Source organism: Pelobates fuscus, chromosome 3 (genome assembly GCF_036172605.1).
Source record: "Pelobates fuscus isolate aPelFus1 chromosome 3, aPelFus1.pri, whole genome shotgun sequence".
Taxonomy (NCBI): domain Eukaryota; kingdom Metazoa; phylum Chordata; class Amphibia; order Anura; family Pelobatidae; genus Pelobates; species Pelobates fuscus.
Window position 1 is genome coordinate 73,710,225 of NC_086319.1, and position 17,438 is coordinate 73,727,662.

At 42.4% G+C, this 17,438-nt stretch overlaps 1 protein-coding gene across 1 annotated transcript in view; it reads right to left on the bottom strand.

Moving 5' to 3' along the window:
• Positions 1-17,438, bottom strand: part of NT5DC3 (5'-nucleotidase domain containing 3) — a 65,877-nt gene that overhangs the window by 44,752 nt on the left and 3,687 nt on the right. Inside the window, exon 2 of the mRNA XM_063447219.1 lies at positions 4,088-4,272. Within this exon, the coding sequence (XP_063303289.1) occupies positions 4,088-4,272 (185 nt within the window). The remainder of the gene's footprint in view (positions 1-4,087; positions 4,273-17,438) is intronic.

Genomic DNA, 17,438 nt, shown 5'->3' on the forward strand with positions numbered 1-17,438 from the left:
TGTGGCTGCGTCAAAGTCAGGAGTATGTCGTCTGCAAAAAGGTTGAGAGTGTATGTTTTGTTACCCACTTGTTCTCCAGATCCCAAGAGGTTTTAAAAACTACAGCTTCCATAATGCTTGGTCATTCTAAAAAGGCATGCAAAGTATCATCGGAGTTGTTGTTCTAAAACATCTGGGAATCTACTTTTTGGGCACCACCAGTGTAAGGAATACAACTTGGTATTCCTAACAATATAGAAGCCCTTAAGCTCAAAGGTGAAGGTTAATAGCAAGATAATTGTAACATCTTTATGGTTATTTAATCTGCATTAACTTACAGAATACAATATCTATGCTTTTATTTTCCTTACAGGGTCAATGTACCAAAACCACTTAAAATAGTTGATCTGGAGCAAAGACCATATCCATGCAGTCTTAAAGTGTAAACAATGCGGATTCTTAGAAATGGATCCAGCCAGCCACAAGAGGCACTTCCCTCTTGAGATATTCAAAAACTAAAGGAGTTTGCATTAGTGTCACCACACCCAGCATGATGCTACATGCTGATAATTCTGATTGAAAAGCATTGGGAAAAGAATGAGATTGATGGAGCGCAGAGGAACTTTGGCAAATCTGATATTGGGTGGGTGAGTGTGTGATGGTGATAGGGCATATCCATGACGCAATCAGCATCACAGACAATACCTACACCCACAAAGGCAGCACATCATCCCAATGCATTCGTACCAGTATGACAGACAATCAGGGTTTCTCATAAAGCAAGCACTGCTCTAAAATTTCCAAAGGAGGGACCCTGAATCTCAACGTTAAAAGAATAGATGTATTCAAACAAATCCTTGTCACCTTGAAATTCTGAGTTTCAGGGTGTAAAAAAAATGCTAATGTATGCCATGCATTTGTTGTTCAGTGATATGGGTGAACTCGTCTGTTGCATACTTTGCAAGGCACTGAAAATAAAAATACCAAGGATAATCAATTTAATTAAGCTAGCTATTAAGGTTTAACTCCACTCCTGCTGCTGCAGATATCAGCTATGAGACTTTAAAAAATAAGCTGCTGCTTTCAAAACGCATTGAGGACTTTTAAACATATGGATAGCTTCTCAGTAGTAGATTTTGTACCTGTATTACCAATTCTTCCAGAAGAATTGCCCAATACACCTAATTCACTCTTACATACTCCTTGCTTATTTAGCCATTTTTCGAGTTTAGTCCTAGACTACTAGCAACAGACAGATATCATGTTATACTTAAATCTTTATTCATACAGCTTGCCCTATGGCCAGCTTCATATGGCTCAACACACAGGAGTCGGCAACCTAGAGCCCGGCCTTCACCGCAACCCCTGCAATACACCAGCCCGTCACACGCTGTATAAGTGTGTGTATAGCTGTATCTGTATGTATGACTGTATGTCTCTGCGCACGTGTGTATGTCTGTCAGGCTGGCCGGCCATGTGTTCGCTGTTTGACTGTTTTGCTCTGTGGGGGATATTTAAGAGTTTTGATATGTAACAGTATGATCTGCGGGTCATGGGGAGATTGTTAATTTTGCTCTTTTAGAGAGCACCTTAATTTGGTATCCGTATACATGGCAATCGCACATAAGGAAACCAAATTAGAGTACCATCTACTAAACTGCTGGAAGATCCGAATTAAGCTTCTTTCCTGTGTTTGTTGTTACCACAGTGATCATTAGATTACCTTTTTTAGCTATATGGATGAATCTAGCCCTCCAATCCATACACAGACATGTATCTAGCCCTAATTTGCTCAAATTCATGCTACAGGCACTGTTTTCAATTGCACACATTCCCAAAAAAATTAAATATATATGTTAGTCATCATCTGTATGTATCAGAATTGCACTTAGTAGTAATCAGACCCATTCAATCCACTAGTAGGGAAAACAATTGTACCCCAAGAGATTGTCACCTAGCCCATAGAAAATGCTATGGAACTAGAAGAAAAACAAAATGTATTTATTTCCGCAGCATCTGGGGAAAGAGTTGGCTTCTGTCAAATATCCCGCAGGGAAAAGTGGTGGAAAAACAGACTACCAGGAAATATCCAGAGATGATAGTCCTCAAGGGACACAGTGGAGAGGACTGGAGGCTGACAGAAACCAGCATAGTGCTATGATAACAGTGTCATTATAAAGAAGCTAATTAAAATGTTACTCCAACCACCATGACCACTGCAGTGATTTGAAGTGGTTATGTTAGTAAGAGTCAGTAAGTGCAGTGTTTCAGCTTGAAAAAATGCACATTAGGGATGCACCAAAATTAAAATTCTGGGCTGAAACCCAAAACTGAAAATGACTTTTCCCCAAATGATTTGTGTAGGTTATGTAGTGTGTATGGAATATAGTAAGGTGTGGGAAAGGGATGTAGAGTGTATCTGTGTAGGTTATGTAGTGTGTAAGGCACATAGTGTGGGGTGGGCTAGGAATTTAGTATGTGTAGGGCACATAGTGTGGGGTGGGCTAGGGATGTAGTGTGTGTAGGGCACATAGTGTGGGGTGGGCTAGGGATGTAGTGTGTGTAGGGCACATAGTGTGGGGTGGGCTAGGGATGTAGTGTGTGTAGGGCACATAGTGTGGGTGGGCTAGGGATGTAGTGTGTGTAGGGCACATAGTGTGGGTGGGCTAGGGATGTAGTGTGTGTAGGGCACATAGTGTGGGTGGGCTAGGGATGTAGTGTGTGTAGGGCACATAGTGTGGGGTGATAGAGATGCAGTATGGGTAGGATACATAGTGTGGGGTGGGATAGGGATGGAGGGGGTGACAGAGCGTGGGAGGGACAGGTGGCAGAGTGAGGGAAGGAGGGGTTGACAGACAGAGTAACAGGTGGCAGAGTGAGGGAGGGTGTGACAGGGAGGGGGTTACTGGTGGCAGAGTGAGGGGGTGCCTAGTGGCAGAGTGAGGGAGTGAGGGGATGACTGGTGACAATGACTGAGGGAGGGATGACAGTGACAGAGAGGGTGTTAGAAATACTTTTTTTATCCTTTCCCTGGCGTTCGTGTCCCTCCAGTCTGCAGTTTCGCCCAGTGGGAGCTGCAGACTGTTGTATCTTGCGATGTCCTGAAGTCAGAGCATTGCCGTGGTAACCAGCGGCAACGTTCTGATTGGCAAGAGATTGCGAGATACAGCACAGTCTGTAGCTCACACCGGGTGGTGCTGCAGACTGTACTGGCTCTCTCCCCGGCAGGAGTGGAGGGGCCTCGTAATGTCGGACCTGACAAGTCACTCTGCCCCATTTTCGGCAGATTTAAACCTGTTTTAAGACGAAATTAGCCCAGTTTCGGCAGAAAATTTTGGTCAATCCCTACTGCACATACAGAGATATTTGTAATTGTGTGAAAGATGCACCCCCAGCACACGTGACAATGGCTAGTCACCCACCCATCTGAGTTAAAAGCTAGCCGTTCACAAGAATAATATGTTAAAGTTGTTTGTTAACACATCGCATTAGAACCTACATACGTTTGCAGAGGGATTCAGAAATAAACGCAAAAAGCATGGCTAAAGTAAGAGGCGCTTAACATATTTGCAATCAAAATGGTATTTAGTTTTAGTCTGCTTTTCATACAATGCAATATCGGTGAAAAATGGGACATTTCCTACTTGCCATTTCTTTAACAAAAAAAAAAAACAAACTAAAAAAAAACCAGTAGATTTAAAAATTATAGATGCCCTCCACTGATTTTTCAAAGTACCAAAGAGTAAGAAAACCTGATGGAAATCCAACAAAAAAAAAAAAAAAAGGTCCTACAGCAAAATGTTGATAACTGTATGCCAGAAAACCCATTTCTTAAACTACTGGAGTCAGTCCAAAAGATTGCTATACAATGTTGTCGCGCAATGATTAAAATCCATGCAATCTCCATGCAAAAGACAAACTTCAAGGATTTCTCATGTCAAATGCCAGTATAGTTAACCATATCTTTTATCTAAAGTTTTTGAGCATAACTTTGTTTTTTCCACTTCTTTATTTCTCTTGTTTGTTCAGATATTGTGTTTATCCTTGCATGCCTGCTTAAATAAGGAGACTGATCAAAATGATAAATAGTTTTGTACAATTCACTTACCCGGTGCTCATTAATGAGAAGATCTCTGGCGGTATTGAAGATTAAAGTGTGGAGATCTTTCGAATAGAAAGCCAGTGTATAATCATAGTCAAATCCGTAGATTTCAATATCAGCAAGACTCATCTCGTTGTTGGCAAAAATGGCATTTGGATTCAGTAAACTGCTTGAAATCGATGGGATGAGTTCTTGAAAAAGAAAAAATGAAATATTAGTCAGTGACTGATCGTTTAATACTGTAAAATATGCGTGTTCTGCATTAAACAAGGACAAACATGATCGCTTCGCATTCAAAGTCTGAGGTGATTAAGCTTCTCTGGAGCTTGATTCCCTTACCAGGGAAAATGTAATTCTGATAACTGAATTACAAACGAGTGTATGGAAAAAATAAATCTAAATCTATAACTTCTCTAGCAATGGAACATGGTACGTTGTGTAGGGAATGTGGTCCATTGACATAGTATCCATAATTAATATTTTTAGTTTGTATTGTATGGCTGGCAAGATATTAAAACACCCCCACCCTCTTTTGGCTTTCATTTCCCAATTCCCTTGGTATACTATCCCCATTGTCAATAGCCCTGAATTAGATTTATTTTCGTTGTATCTCAGTACCTGGGTGCAGCCATTTTGTGCTCTTGCTGATCTTCCTTCTGTGGGATTGATTTTATGAAGACACGGAGGCTTCTATTATGCTGCACTCTTTATATCTCTCCGCAGCAAAGAAAAAAAATATAACAAATCGTATGGTAACAATAAATAGTCTGAGAGGTATATATTCCAAGCGACAGGAACAGCCAAATCGGATTCCACTTTACAGCATAATAGGCGGTGTTCAATAAACGGTTTCCTCTTTCTTTGCTGCTCCCTCAGTTAAGTAACACCAGGTCCCACGGTTTCTTAACTGTGGGATCTTCTACGTAATATCCTTAATTATGATTACATATTTTTACAGCATTATATTGTTGAGTTTGATATTTGTAATATTTTATTTGGTTATTACAAATAAACAGCTTATTCGTATTATGCCGCAAATGCTCTATTAGCTCCTGGTTCTCCTACTTTAATTTGTGTGTTTTGCCATTCGCGGCAGCCATTTTCTTGTTATTTTTTTCCACCTCCCCCCCGCATCCTGACCCTAGTATTGCCCCAAATGGCCGGAACTCAGACTTGAGGTTTAGCTTTAGTGACGGTTGGACGGCTCTGGTTTTCCTGCTTATAATTACTACTGCTTTCAATTCCTGTGAGTAAAAAGTTTTTCCTTTCCAGTAGATCCTCTGTTTCTGGGCTACGTAACCCTTCACCCAGGTTATATTTTGTATTATTGCACTGGTCAGCTCTAGACATAATGCCATCTGGCAAAGATGCTTCAGCACCCTCTTGGTCGACTGCACCCAGTCAGGTTGTTTTTGATGCGCCTTCAGGTGCGTCTGGAGATGGAGCGGTTTTCTACGCTGAGTTCGATGATTCTTCTGAAATGCAGACCCTGATTGACAATTCTGTGTCAAAAGCCATGACTAAAGCCCTAATGTCGGTTATTGGAGTAAGGTCTGACTCCCTGTCAGACATTTGCACAAGCCTTGATTCAGGCACAGATCCGCTCAGCCGACTACTACCCAGAATTTTTCTTTAACGACTCCTGTGCACCCTCATTCTGGCCGCAAAGCCCTTGCTAAAGTTAAGCACTCCTCAATATCAAAGATGGACAGCATTACACCCATCACAGATGGCATGATTAATCTGCCACCGTGCAAAATCCCAATTAGATTTGGAGTTGAGGAGGAGTCCTATATGGACGATTCGGAGGTTCTATTGGATCCGGATTCTCACATGGAGTCGAGGAATCTGACCCTTCCCAAGACACAAGTACAGTTAAACCCGGTAACATTGATATAGAACATGGGGCCTCAGGGGACACAGTCAAGGTTTTGGATTCCCATGGTAAATGCCTATTTGACCCCGATGATCTGCGCCACCCACGGTCAGCAGAATGGTTTCCCTCAGACCACATAGGCAGATATATAGCATCACGAGTACGCAAGCCTTTAGATAAGGTGACCCGAAATAAATTGCGGGCAGAATGCCCACGCCCTACGGTCCCAGATGACGCCTGCTGTTGACCCAATAATTATTCAATGCCTGGGGAAGACAGGCTGGAAGCCTAAATTTTTCCTTGAGCAACTGCCAGGATAAAGTCTTGGATATCTCGGGTCCGGCAACCAAGATATTTGAAGTGGTCGAAGACGACCGAGGGCTAGATCGTTCCATCATATGTGGTTGGATCCAAAAGAGTGATTTGCTTAATTGGCAATGCCAACACTGTGATGGCCACAGAACTTCGCAAATCTATGTTATTGAAAATGTTACCAAAAATGGTAAACATGGCTCTGAAAGAGCCGGGCGCTCAAGCCAAAGGTCTCATTTTCAGGGACAATTTTGTCAAAGAGCTTGATTCTTTTGTACATGCGTTCACTGCTCTGGATACAGTGCAAACAAATATGCACAAAGTGTTTAACCCTAGAGTTTTTGGTGGGGCCGGAACAGCCAGGATCCGTCTGTCCGGCCGTGTTAACAGAAGTTTGTTTAGGCAGAACAGAGGCTCCTATACAGGGCGGGCCAGTTTCCTGGAACACCGCATGCTTCTTCCCACAGCATGGGTGACCCTGGGTTGCTTGTGGATCACGAGGCGCTCACTCAGGACGACGACCTTATGGTAAGTCCTCTCAATTTTCATTCTTCCCATTGGCAGTGGGGGGGCAGACTCCTTCCTTCCCCCCCCCCCCCCCGTCTCTGCCAGTACAATATTCCCTGGTCACCAAGGAAATATTGGATCTGAGGCACAAACAAGCAATCATAGAAATCCCTATATTTGCACCGGGCTATGTGAGCAACCTATTCCTGGTTGCCAAAAAAGGCGGAAGTGTCCGCCCAGTGATATATTTGAAGCAACTCAACGCTTATATAACCTACAACCATTTCAAGATGGAAGGGATACATTTATGAGATATTCTCCAACCATTGGATGACGAAGTTAGATCTACAAGATGCCTATCTCACAGTGTCGATTGCACTACAACACCAAGACTTCCTGCAGTTCATATGGCAAGGAAGGAAATGGAGGTTCACATGCCTCCCATTCGGGCAGTCTTCAGCCCCGTGGTGCTTCACCAAACTCAAGAAACCCGTGAACGCTCTACTAGGGAGTCGATGAGTACGTCTTATACTTGACCAGCCCCTCAACTTACGCTCAAACAATTCTCGAGAATGATTGGTCTCCTGGCGGCTTCCAAGCCATTTTTCGGGGCCCTATTCACTATCAAGCCCTACAACGCTTACGGACTTCCCATCTGAAAGATGGTGCATTCTACACAGATATAGTCACTCTGGACTCAGGTGTAAAGACTAACTGAAATGGTGGCTTCTTCACATGGAAGCTTGGAACAGTCACTCTATTTTTGGCGCCGCACCAGATTGAATAGTAGGATCCTCTGATCTCCATTCTCCACTTCCTAACCTCAATATTTGATGATGGTCAAGCCTACCGAACAGTGAACCTCTACCGTTCTTCCATATCTGCTGGACACCAAGGGGTGGATGGAGCCCCGGTCAGATGCCATCCTATGGCGTGTAGACTCCTACGTGGCATCAGATTTGCACGTCCTCCATTGCCACGTTATTCAGTATTATGGGATGTTTCTACCATCCTCAACGTTGTCGAATCCTGGCCAACTAATACATCTTTATCCCTGAAGCAACTGTCGGCAAAACTATTCATGCTCCTGTTTAATATCCTGAAAGAGTGTTTCTGATGTCAGAGCTCTGGATGTTACCGCTCGTTCCTATAGTCCAGAAGGTGTACTTTAATATATCTTGGAGAACTAAGACTTCTTCAAAAAAAAGTGTTATATCCATCTTTCACAGACAGACCACTCTTATGTCTGGTCGCATGCCTACAAACATATGAACTTCACACCTCTTCATTACGAGACCCATCGAAACACAAGCTCTTCGTTTCCTTTCAGAAACCTTATCGCCCAGTGTCTACTCCTACCCTGGCTCGTTGGGTCAAATGGATTATATCTCTAGCTGGTATTGATACCTCACTATTTTCACCTCATCCAGTTCAAGAGTGATGGCCTGTAAGGCCTCCTTGATTGGTTGCCCCATTGAGGACATTTTGAAAGCGGCTGACTGGTCCTCGGAGTCTACCTTTCGTGGTTTTTATTTTAGACCTATACAACACTTCACAGGGACTGTAGTTTCCCAGCTTTAAACCAGCATAATAGGAGCCTCTGTGTCTTAATAAAATTCACAGATTTTACTATTAACATGACGTAAAGTCATGATTTTATTAACACGGAGGCGAGTATTATCCCTCCCATCCCGAGAATTGATTGAATATGGGTAAGTTGACTTCATGGTAAGTCTTTGAGTATGGGATTATCCTGTTTAGGATTGTCTGAATTCAGTCTAAATTATGTCGATCCACTTTTGTCTGGTTATGTTTGATGACATGCAATATGACTTATGTGTACATCCAGTTTTATACTAGGATATTACCATATTTCTCCTCTCCATAACAGCTTAATTTTGACATAGTATCCTTATTTGTTGGTGTTCCCTTTTCTGTTAGACGGTTGTCCTTGTTCGGGATCGCAAGAAAGAGGAAACAGTTTATTGGACATCTATTATGCTGGAGAGTGGAATCCGATTGGCTGTTCCTGTTGCTAGGAAAACATACCTCATACTATTTATGGTTACCATACGATTTATGTTATATTTTTTTCTTTGCTGCTGAGGGAAATAAAGAAATAGTGCAGCATAATACTTGCCTCCGTGTTGTTAATAAAATTATGACTTTACGTCATATTAATAGTAAAATCTGTGAATTATACTGATGGAATGTGGGTACATTTGATTGGCAACTGAAATAGAATGTTGCTTTCAACCTTGCTCAATTTTGGTCACCCTGACTGCTATACATAAGGAAAAGTAATTCTAACCTTTCCTCATGTATTTTATGAAAACAATAGCACTCAAAAAAAAAATTTCAGACGCAGGAAAATATATAGAAGCAGAATAGATAATGTTTAAATTGATGACAAAGGCACTTTAAGGGAGGCCAAAAACAGTTGGAGGGTACATAATGGCAAGCCCAGGCTCCAGGGTAGATGTAGCCATGAAGTTTCATCCCCAATTACTATTTGAGCACCATAATAAAAGGTTATCTACAGGCTTTGCAGTGACAAGTGATAGCCATTACTGGGATCCATCTAGCATACTAGCTTGTATACAGAAAGTTATATAAAGCGTAATATTCTGGGAGATATTTCCAATGAGAAACCCCTGCAGAATTGGTGTTAGTCACTTTTGTGTTTAGTGACACAAATTCATTAAAAATGATAGGTTTTAAAATGTACAAATAAATAATCAAATCATGGAGAAGAAGTTTTTAATAAACCAACATGGTTTTGGATTTTAAAATGTACTAAGGGAGTAGATCAGAATTAAATTCTTTGCAATTTGCAAGCCAACAACAAACGGAACATGTATGCAAAGTGCCAACATTCAATATTTATTTTCATCTTGCAATAATCTGCAAAAGGGGTTGAGAACTGAATTCAACCAAGAGTATGAATTGCAGATATATATCCATTAATGATGGTACAATCAACCTCTGTGTGCAAGTGGCCTGGGGACGGGGACAATTTCCCCGCTTGACAGCTTTTTGCAGTTTTTGTTTTACAGAAGGTATTTAACCTGGCGTTAGGTGCAGGGACCCAAAGAAGCACTGTATTAGGACATTGATTACTTATCTCACCTACCTACACACACTAGGGCTGAAAAATGGCCTTGGAGCTTGACTTCAATGCTTGGTATGAGTAGCAGGTGACATGACTGAATGTTAATTTTTACCAAGCATGGTACATGTCTGTTCCCACTATAGGCATACAACTTGGTTAGGGAGTTAGTTTCAACTTTCATTACATAATATTTAAATACTGAAATTTACTTGAAACTTTAGGTTTGTCATTTTACACTCACATCTCCCATTAATTTATAATGAAAAATAAAAGAAAAATAAATATATAAATAAAACACACAATAAGCTATGTGATTGTTAAGCTAAACCGTTGCCCATTTTTAAAAATGCACGGTGGTTAATCTAAAATTTACAGCTGAACGATTCTAGAACATGATATGTGAATGCTAGGTAAGCACATGTGTGCCCTCTTACTTCACCCCAAGCAGCACCAATTTGATTGAGCAGTTGACAGCTCATTTACAAGAAACTCCTCAAACACTTGCTGTCTCCATAAAGCACCACATACAAACAGCTCCTCAATCCGATAGGATTGAATTAAACTGACTTCATGATGGGCTTTATGGATTGGTGAGATCTCACTGTGAGGCTGCAGAGAGCAGGGACTTGCAGACATCAAATGTAGGCTATTTTGTTAGTTCTGCATATAATTTATCTAGATAGGGAATTACAAAATGAAAATGTTAAAGGGTTTAGAGCAACACAGTCTTTTTTATATTTCTTTCACTCCATGATATTTAATATCTTAAAGGACCACTCTAGTGCCAGGAAAGCACTCGTTTTCCTGGCACTAGAGTTCCCTGAGGGTGCCCCCACCCTCAGGGACCCCCTCCCGCCCGGCTCTGGAAAGAGGAAAGGGGTAAAAACTTACCTTTTTCCAGCGCTGGACGGAGAGATCTCCTCCTGCTTTCCTCCTCCGATCCTCCTCTTCTCCGCCCCGTCGGCTGAATGCGCACGCGCGGCAAGAGCTGCGCGTGCATTCAGCCGGTCACATAGGAAAGCATTCACAATGCTTTCCTATGGACGCTGGCGTGCTCTCACTGTGAAAATCACAGTGAGAATCACGCAAGCGCCTCTAGCGGCTGTCAATGAGACAGCCACTAGAGGACATAGGGGGAAGGCTTAACCCATTCATAAACATAGCAGTTTCTCTGAAACTGCTATGTTTATGAAAAAATGGGTTAACCCTAGAAGGACCTGGCACCCAGACCACTTCATTAAGCTGAAGTGGTCTGGGTGCCTAGAGTGGTCCTTTAAGCTTATTTAGATCATCTTTTGTTCCTTGTGCCAGATCTCAAAATCAAAGCACTATTTGAGGTAAATTAACTTGATACCTGACACAGAACTTGCTTAAAGAAACAATCCACACACCTAAAACACTTTAGCCTGCTTGTGAAGAGTGTGCCCTCTTTTTTCTCTCAATTTTACAAAAAGTGCAGATGGCAATAGAAATTGGCAGTTTTGTAAATGAACCTTGCTACAAACCCTTGCTGTTCCTTAGAAGGGGATTAATCAAATTAATTCAAATTAATCTAAATAGAATAGCAAAAATGGGGCGGGGCCTGACCGCCGGCGGGATCAGACGTGCTCTGTCTGGGCCTGAAGAATCGGAGCCAACGGCAACCACAGGTCCATACTGGTGCCCACCGGGACCCCCAACTGATGGGGCACACGGGGATACCTTTCATGACCCTGACTGGTGCCCGAAGTAACCCGACGAGGCACGAAGCTCGCTGGAGCTTGAGCCGGGCAGAGACAGCCGCTCTCCCGGGTCTCCGGCCGGCGTCTTGCCTCCCCCTCCCCCCCCCTTTGGACCGGGGGGTTATCCCAGTCTCCATGGGCCGCTACGGCTATACTGACGGGGCCTAAACAACCACCCCACCGAAAGAGAGCTTGCAGAGCAGGGGTCCTCAAGATGGCCGCCGCACGCCAACCATGTGCGCGACCAGCGAGCGCGAACAAGCGGTACACAGGAAAGATCACCTTACTTTGACCGACCATCATGACAACCTGCCCCGGAGCATAACCGCCTGTCAATAACATGCGGACACTTTTTAAACAATAATGCCGACTTACTGGAGAACGACACAGAGAGCAACCCCGGATGTGTGTCCCTCGGGCGATACCGCCGAGGTGTAGACACGGACGGACGGCACAACCCGAGCAACAACCTTGATGGCACAGTCCTTAAGCCGGCTCTCCCTCACCAGCGACACTCACGTGCACCAGGGATTTGGGCTGCCTCTCGATTCCAGACATCAAGATGGCTTTCAGCGACTGCATCAACAAGAAAGTGACTGCTTGATTCAGGCCTGCCCGGCGCGGTCTGGGAGAGGTGTCAATGAGGGGAAGGAGTGGATGGTGAAATGCGTGCTTTACATGTACTATGCTTTAACAACAAGCCCCAGGGCGACTACACTTGCTTTGGATAACCTGCTTTAACTATGATTTCCTTTTTGTTATTCACTGCTTTTTCTTTTTGTTCTGTTTTTTTATCGAGCTCACTGACTCAGCTGATGTAACTTAACAAAATGATCTTGCTATGTATATGCCTCCACATTTAACTAGCAAGCACTAAACATGTGACCGTGTACCTCTTAACTCACATTTTGCAGACTAGCACACTAGCGTTCAGAAAACACTACACGCTTATCACACAACCAGCGAACATAGCAACTGCTAGCAGCTACTGCTACACACATCACGCAAGCGAATTGTTAATCTTCACAATGTTGGTATCTTATTAGTATTGTAATATTTCATTCTCTGCCTCTCATCACACATTGTGCTATACATTTCTACCATAAACAAGGAGTAGAACAGATAGCAAGGATGATAGCTAACATATACCACTAAGAGCAATCTGCCTTGCAAGTTTACCCACTAATTAATCTGTTATAACCACATACTCCACAGTGACATGCCATATTGATTCATCCTGATTACTTACTTAAAAATGTGCAATGTTTTAAATGCCATAATGATGTTCTCTTATGTATACAGTCCAGTTTGCTCCAGCTATTGTGGCACGGCAAACATGCTTGTTAATCATATGCACAAACAAAATAAAGAATTAAAAAAAAATATATAGCAAAAATGATTAACCCCTTAAGGACACATGACATGTGTGACATGTCATGATTCCTTTTTATTAAAGGGACCAGGCACCCAGACCACTTCTGCTCATTGGAGTGGTCTGGGTGCCAACTACTCCCACTACTCATAACCCGGCAAGTGTAATTATTAAACGGATTGTTTTCCTGGCACTGGAGTTTCCCTTTAATTTAATAAAAATAAACCAGCACAGAGCTTGATCTGTTTTTTTTTTTTTTTAAATAAAAATAGATTTTTCAAGTACAATCTTCTTCTGATCATAAAAAATGAGCAGATGGAACACAGGAAGGAAATATGCCTATTTATTTTAAAATATTGCTTCTTGAAACTCATATCCTTAAGAAAAACCCTCTTCAAAAGGGAAAACAGATTTAATACTTAGGCTCATCCTGTGCAAATTTTAATAGTATAGTCCAGGATACAGTATAGAAGACAGTTTGGGGTGTTGGGAGGGAATTTGCATCTGGTTTCACTCAAACATATTGAAAAGTACACAAACTTTGATAGTTATATTGCTTAAAATAGATGCTTTCACCAGTCGAAAAAGCACCTTCACCCTCTGACATCAAAGGAGGAGGTTTTACTTCTTTCTGTTCAGTTTGCTTGTAGGACACATCTTGCAGTTAAGTGTGCAGTCTGTGCACCCCCCACTAAACTCCATCAACGCCTATTTGACCATGCAGATGACAGCTCAGGTGAAGATTGCACACCCAGATTCACAGTGAACCATGCAGTTAATAAACAGATTGCAAGCAACTGCACTATGCTTGCTAGGCTTATTCTGCCGTCCTACTCATATTTGATGAATGGAACTGCATATCGCAGACATTTCTACAGGACAGAGTTTTCGGGATTAAGATCAGACTTCACAGATCTGAATTAGAAACTCCTCTTTGGTGGAGCCATTTCCTGGTTTGGGAGGGGACTTGGCAAACTTAAGAGTGGGTATCTTTTGTCTTTAGTTTTTTTAATACATTAACTAGAAAACACTTCAAACAAATATCTATTACTTCAAGCATTGAGTGTAACTTCAAATGATCTAATCAAATATTGATGCTCCAAAAGCCATCTATAGGTGCACCATACATATAGGTTAGCTTTCTCATGCTCTTAAAGAAGAACTGTCACGCATCACAGTACGTTGAGAATTGCAATTATCGTAACATTTTCATCCAGCTCTTGCTTCATTTTCTTTTAATTATATATCAAAACCAACCTCGGTTTCTAGTTAAGTCCTGGCATAGCCAAGGCACACAATGTTTAGGGGGGGGGGGGGGGGGGGGGAGGAAAGAGAGGTGGAGTACAAACATTAATCTCTGCATTTGCTCATCCAGATAATATGTTTCATGATATAAAAGAGCAGAGCTTTTGCCAACTGACTGGGTGTCATTGTGCATGCATATTTCTTAAAGGGACACTATATAGTCACCCAGACTACTTCAGCTCAATGAAGTGGTCTGGGTACCAGGTCCCCCAGGCTTTAACCCTTCAGGTTTTTTCAGAGACACTGCTATGTTTACATTGCAGGGTTAATCCAGCCTCTAGTGGCTGTCTTCTTGCGACGCTGAACGCGAAAATCATATTCAGCGTGCAGAACGTCCATAGGAAAGCATTGAGAAATGCTTTCCTATGGAGTGTTTGAATGAGGGGGCATTCCGCTCCACTTGGGGGCTGACTTCGGCAGGGGAGGAGAGGTCATCAGCGGCGAGGGAGCCCAGCGCTGGATAAAGGTAAGTGGCCCAGCTTCTGGCTTTAAAACAGTAAGATTTTGCTATATTTATGGAGGCATGAGGGGCCCAGGGGGGGCTAGATGGTGGTTTTAACACTATAGTGTCAGGAATACAGGTTTGTGTTCCTGACCCTATAGTGATCCTTTAAAAATGAATGTAAGAATCAATAAAAATTGATATATGGGAAAAATGAATGTATGAAAATATATGTTCATTGTAATAAAAATTAAGAAGCACATGACTTTTGGACTTGGAAAATAAAACAGCTTTATTTACTCATACAGCTAGAGCTAACTAAAATTGTACACCCCTAGCTATACTAGGACTACATGGTAGTTTCAGTCCAACTGTGGTTAAAACGCACTGTATCTCCTTCATCTAGTTGAAGTGGTCATACTGATGCCATCCTTCCATTCAGTGTTAAACCATTTTCACAAGTTTAATGCAACCAGCAACCCATCTCCTTTGAGCTGCTTGGGCAGAGGAAGCATTAACCTGAGAAGCAATGGGCGGCTGTGATTGGCTAAAAGTGTCAGCTGACCACTTTCAGACACAGTTTCCAATTATGGAATGAGTTGGTTTGGCTTTTGGCAGACAGACTAAAGGAGGAATTTATCTTTAATTATATGGGAGATCGCTAACCGAGATGTCAAAGCCACTTGGAAGTTCATGCAAGACTGGCAGACCGACCTTCAAACCACCATCTCTCAGTCCGAATGGGAAAAGATCTTCACCTCCCATGTAGGGTTAACGTCGAGTGCCGCACACCTCGAAGCGTCTAGGAAAATCCTATACAGGTGGTACATGGTCCCAACCCGTCTTCGCACCATATTCCCAACCTCAATAGATATGTGCTGGCGCTGCCATGCTACTAGGGGAACCATGCTACATATGTGGTGGACCGCCTATGGAACTACACAGCTACACTAATCAAAAGTGTCACGAACCTCCAACTACCTCATGACACCAAAACAATCCTACTCCGCTCAATACCGAACAACACCCCGAAACCGATCCAGAAAATCATATACCTCATACTAAGCACAGTATCCATACTAATAGCCATGATGTAGAATTATTAAAAAAAATCTTTATTGAACCTGTATTGAATTATTGTACTAACTCCATTTTAATCTCACACTATGACAGACTCCATTTTGTCCACATTACCTGACAGATCCTCCATTTTAAGCTACATTACATGACAGAATTTCCCAGCAATATTTAGTATAATGAACAGAGACTGTATTTTCTATAAAGACATGACTAACCCCGGAATTGCTGAATCTCCAGTAATTTGCAACATAGTATAATCTGAAGGCCATGAGAACACTGTACTAATGAAATGTTCTATTCATAAAAGAACCTTGCACCTGATCACGAGACTGACATCACTAACTACGTAAAATGACGCCCAAGCCCCCCTTTCCACCGAGTAAACCTCATGCTGGGAAAGATGGCGCTTGAGCCATCTGTCCACACCCGTGTCCAGAACAATACCACCTCTCGGTGGGAGGACACCTAGCTAACCACTTAGTTTTTGAGCCAATTAAATCATATTGATGGGTGGACACTGACACAGACACTTAACAATTAATCCAATTAATGATGTTTATTTACCGATATCTCGATAATCAATGATGATGCAAAATTCCCCTTAAAAGGGCCTGCGAGCCCGCTCTTTCCTCAGATGCCAATAAATTTCCTCGAAGTTATTTTAACCTGAACTCCGTGTGTCAGTCTGAATTACTTCTGCGTATACGCAATATAATTCTCAAATTTGGACAGGAACAGATAGACATTTAAACATCTTTGTTTATTTCTAAATTACACTATAACAGCCAGAAACTGGAAAACAACTGAACTGCCCTCACTCCAAGAAATAGAAAACGTAATGACCTCAACGGTAGAATACGAACTAATAATGTGGAACCAAGCGAAAATTGGGAAACTCAGCCCCCAAGTAGCCACACTGTGGAGGGACTACCTCCAACGAACCAACACAGGACAGACCTGAGCCCCAACGCCCAAAAGGTGACAAATTCTCCCGAACCAGGCACACTCTGCCCGAGAACACATCCACTCCACACCCACATCCCAACCATTAAGTAGGAAGCCACATGACAACTCAGAACCGCCGCTAACACCATAAGAACCCCCCGCCTGGTAGTAATACCGTTATCCTCCACCCCGACCCCCAACACCCATCCTAGTCGGACATATCTGCGTAACTAACACACAACTCCAAATACCATCGAAGCACTCTAAAAATCCAGAGTCCGAGCCACAAATTAACACGGAAAATACACGCAACTCCACGGCATACACTTAACTCTTAGGACATCCCGCGACAAACCACAGGGGTAACTTCGTAACAGACATAAGATAACATCGTAGGAGCTGTAAAAATGGCGACAACCCCTCAGCTGCCCATACAACACTCCTACTTTATCATGTTAACGTGTCAGTACTGCAATGTTCGAAATATGAATGTGTCACCCCTATGTTGTTAATGCGACCCCTCTTCTCTTCTGTACCCCATACCTTTGTTTCAAAGAAAATAAAAATTATATGGGAAGAACATACTGACCACAATAGGCTTCTTTAACGTTTTACTGTGGTGGCTGACAAAGGGGTTACTTGGTATATAAAGCAATCATGGACTAAAATTCACAACAGGCTCAGC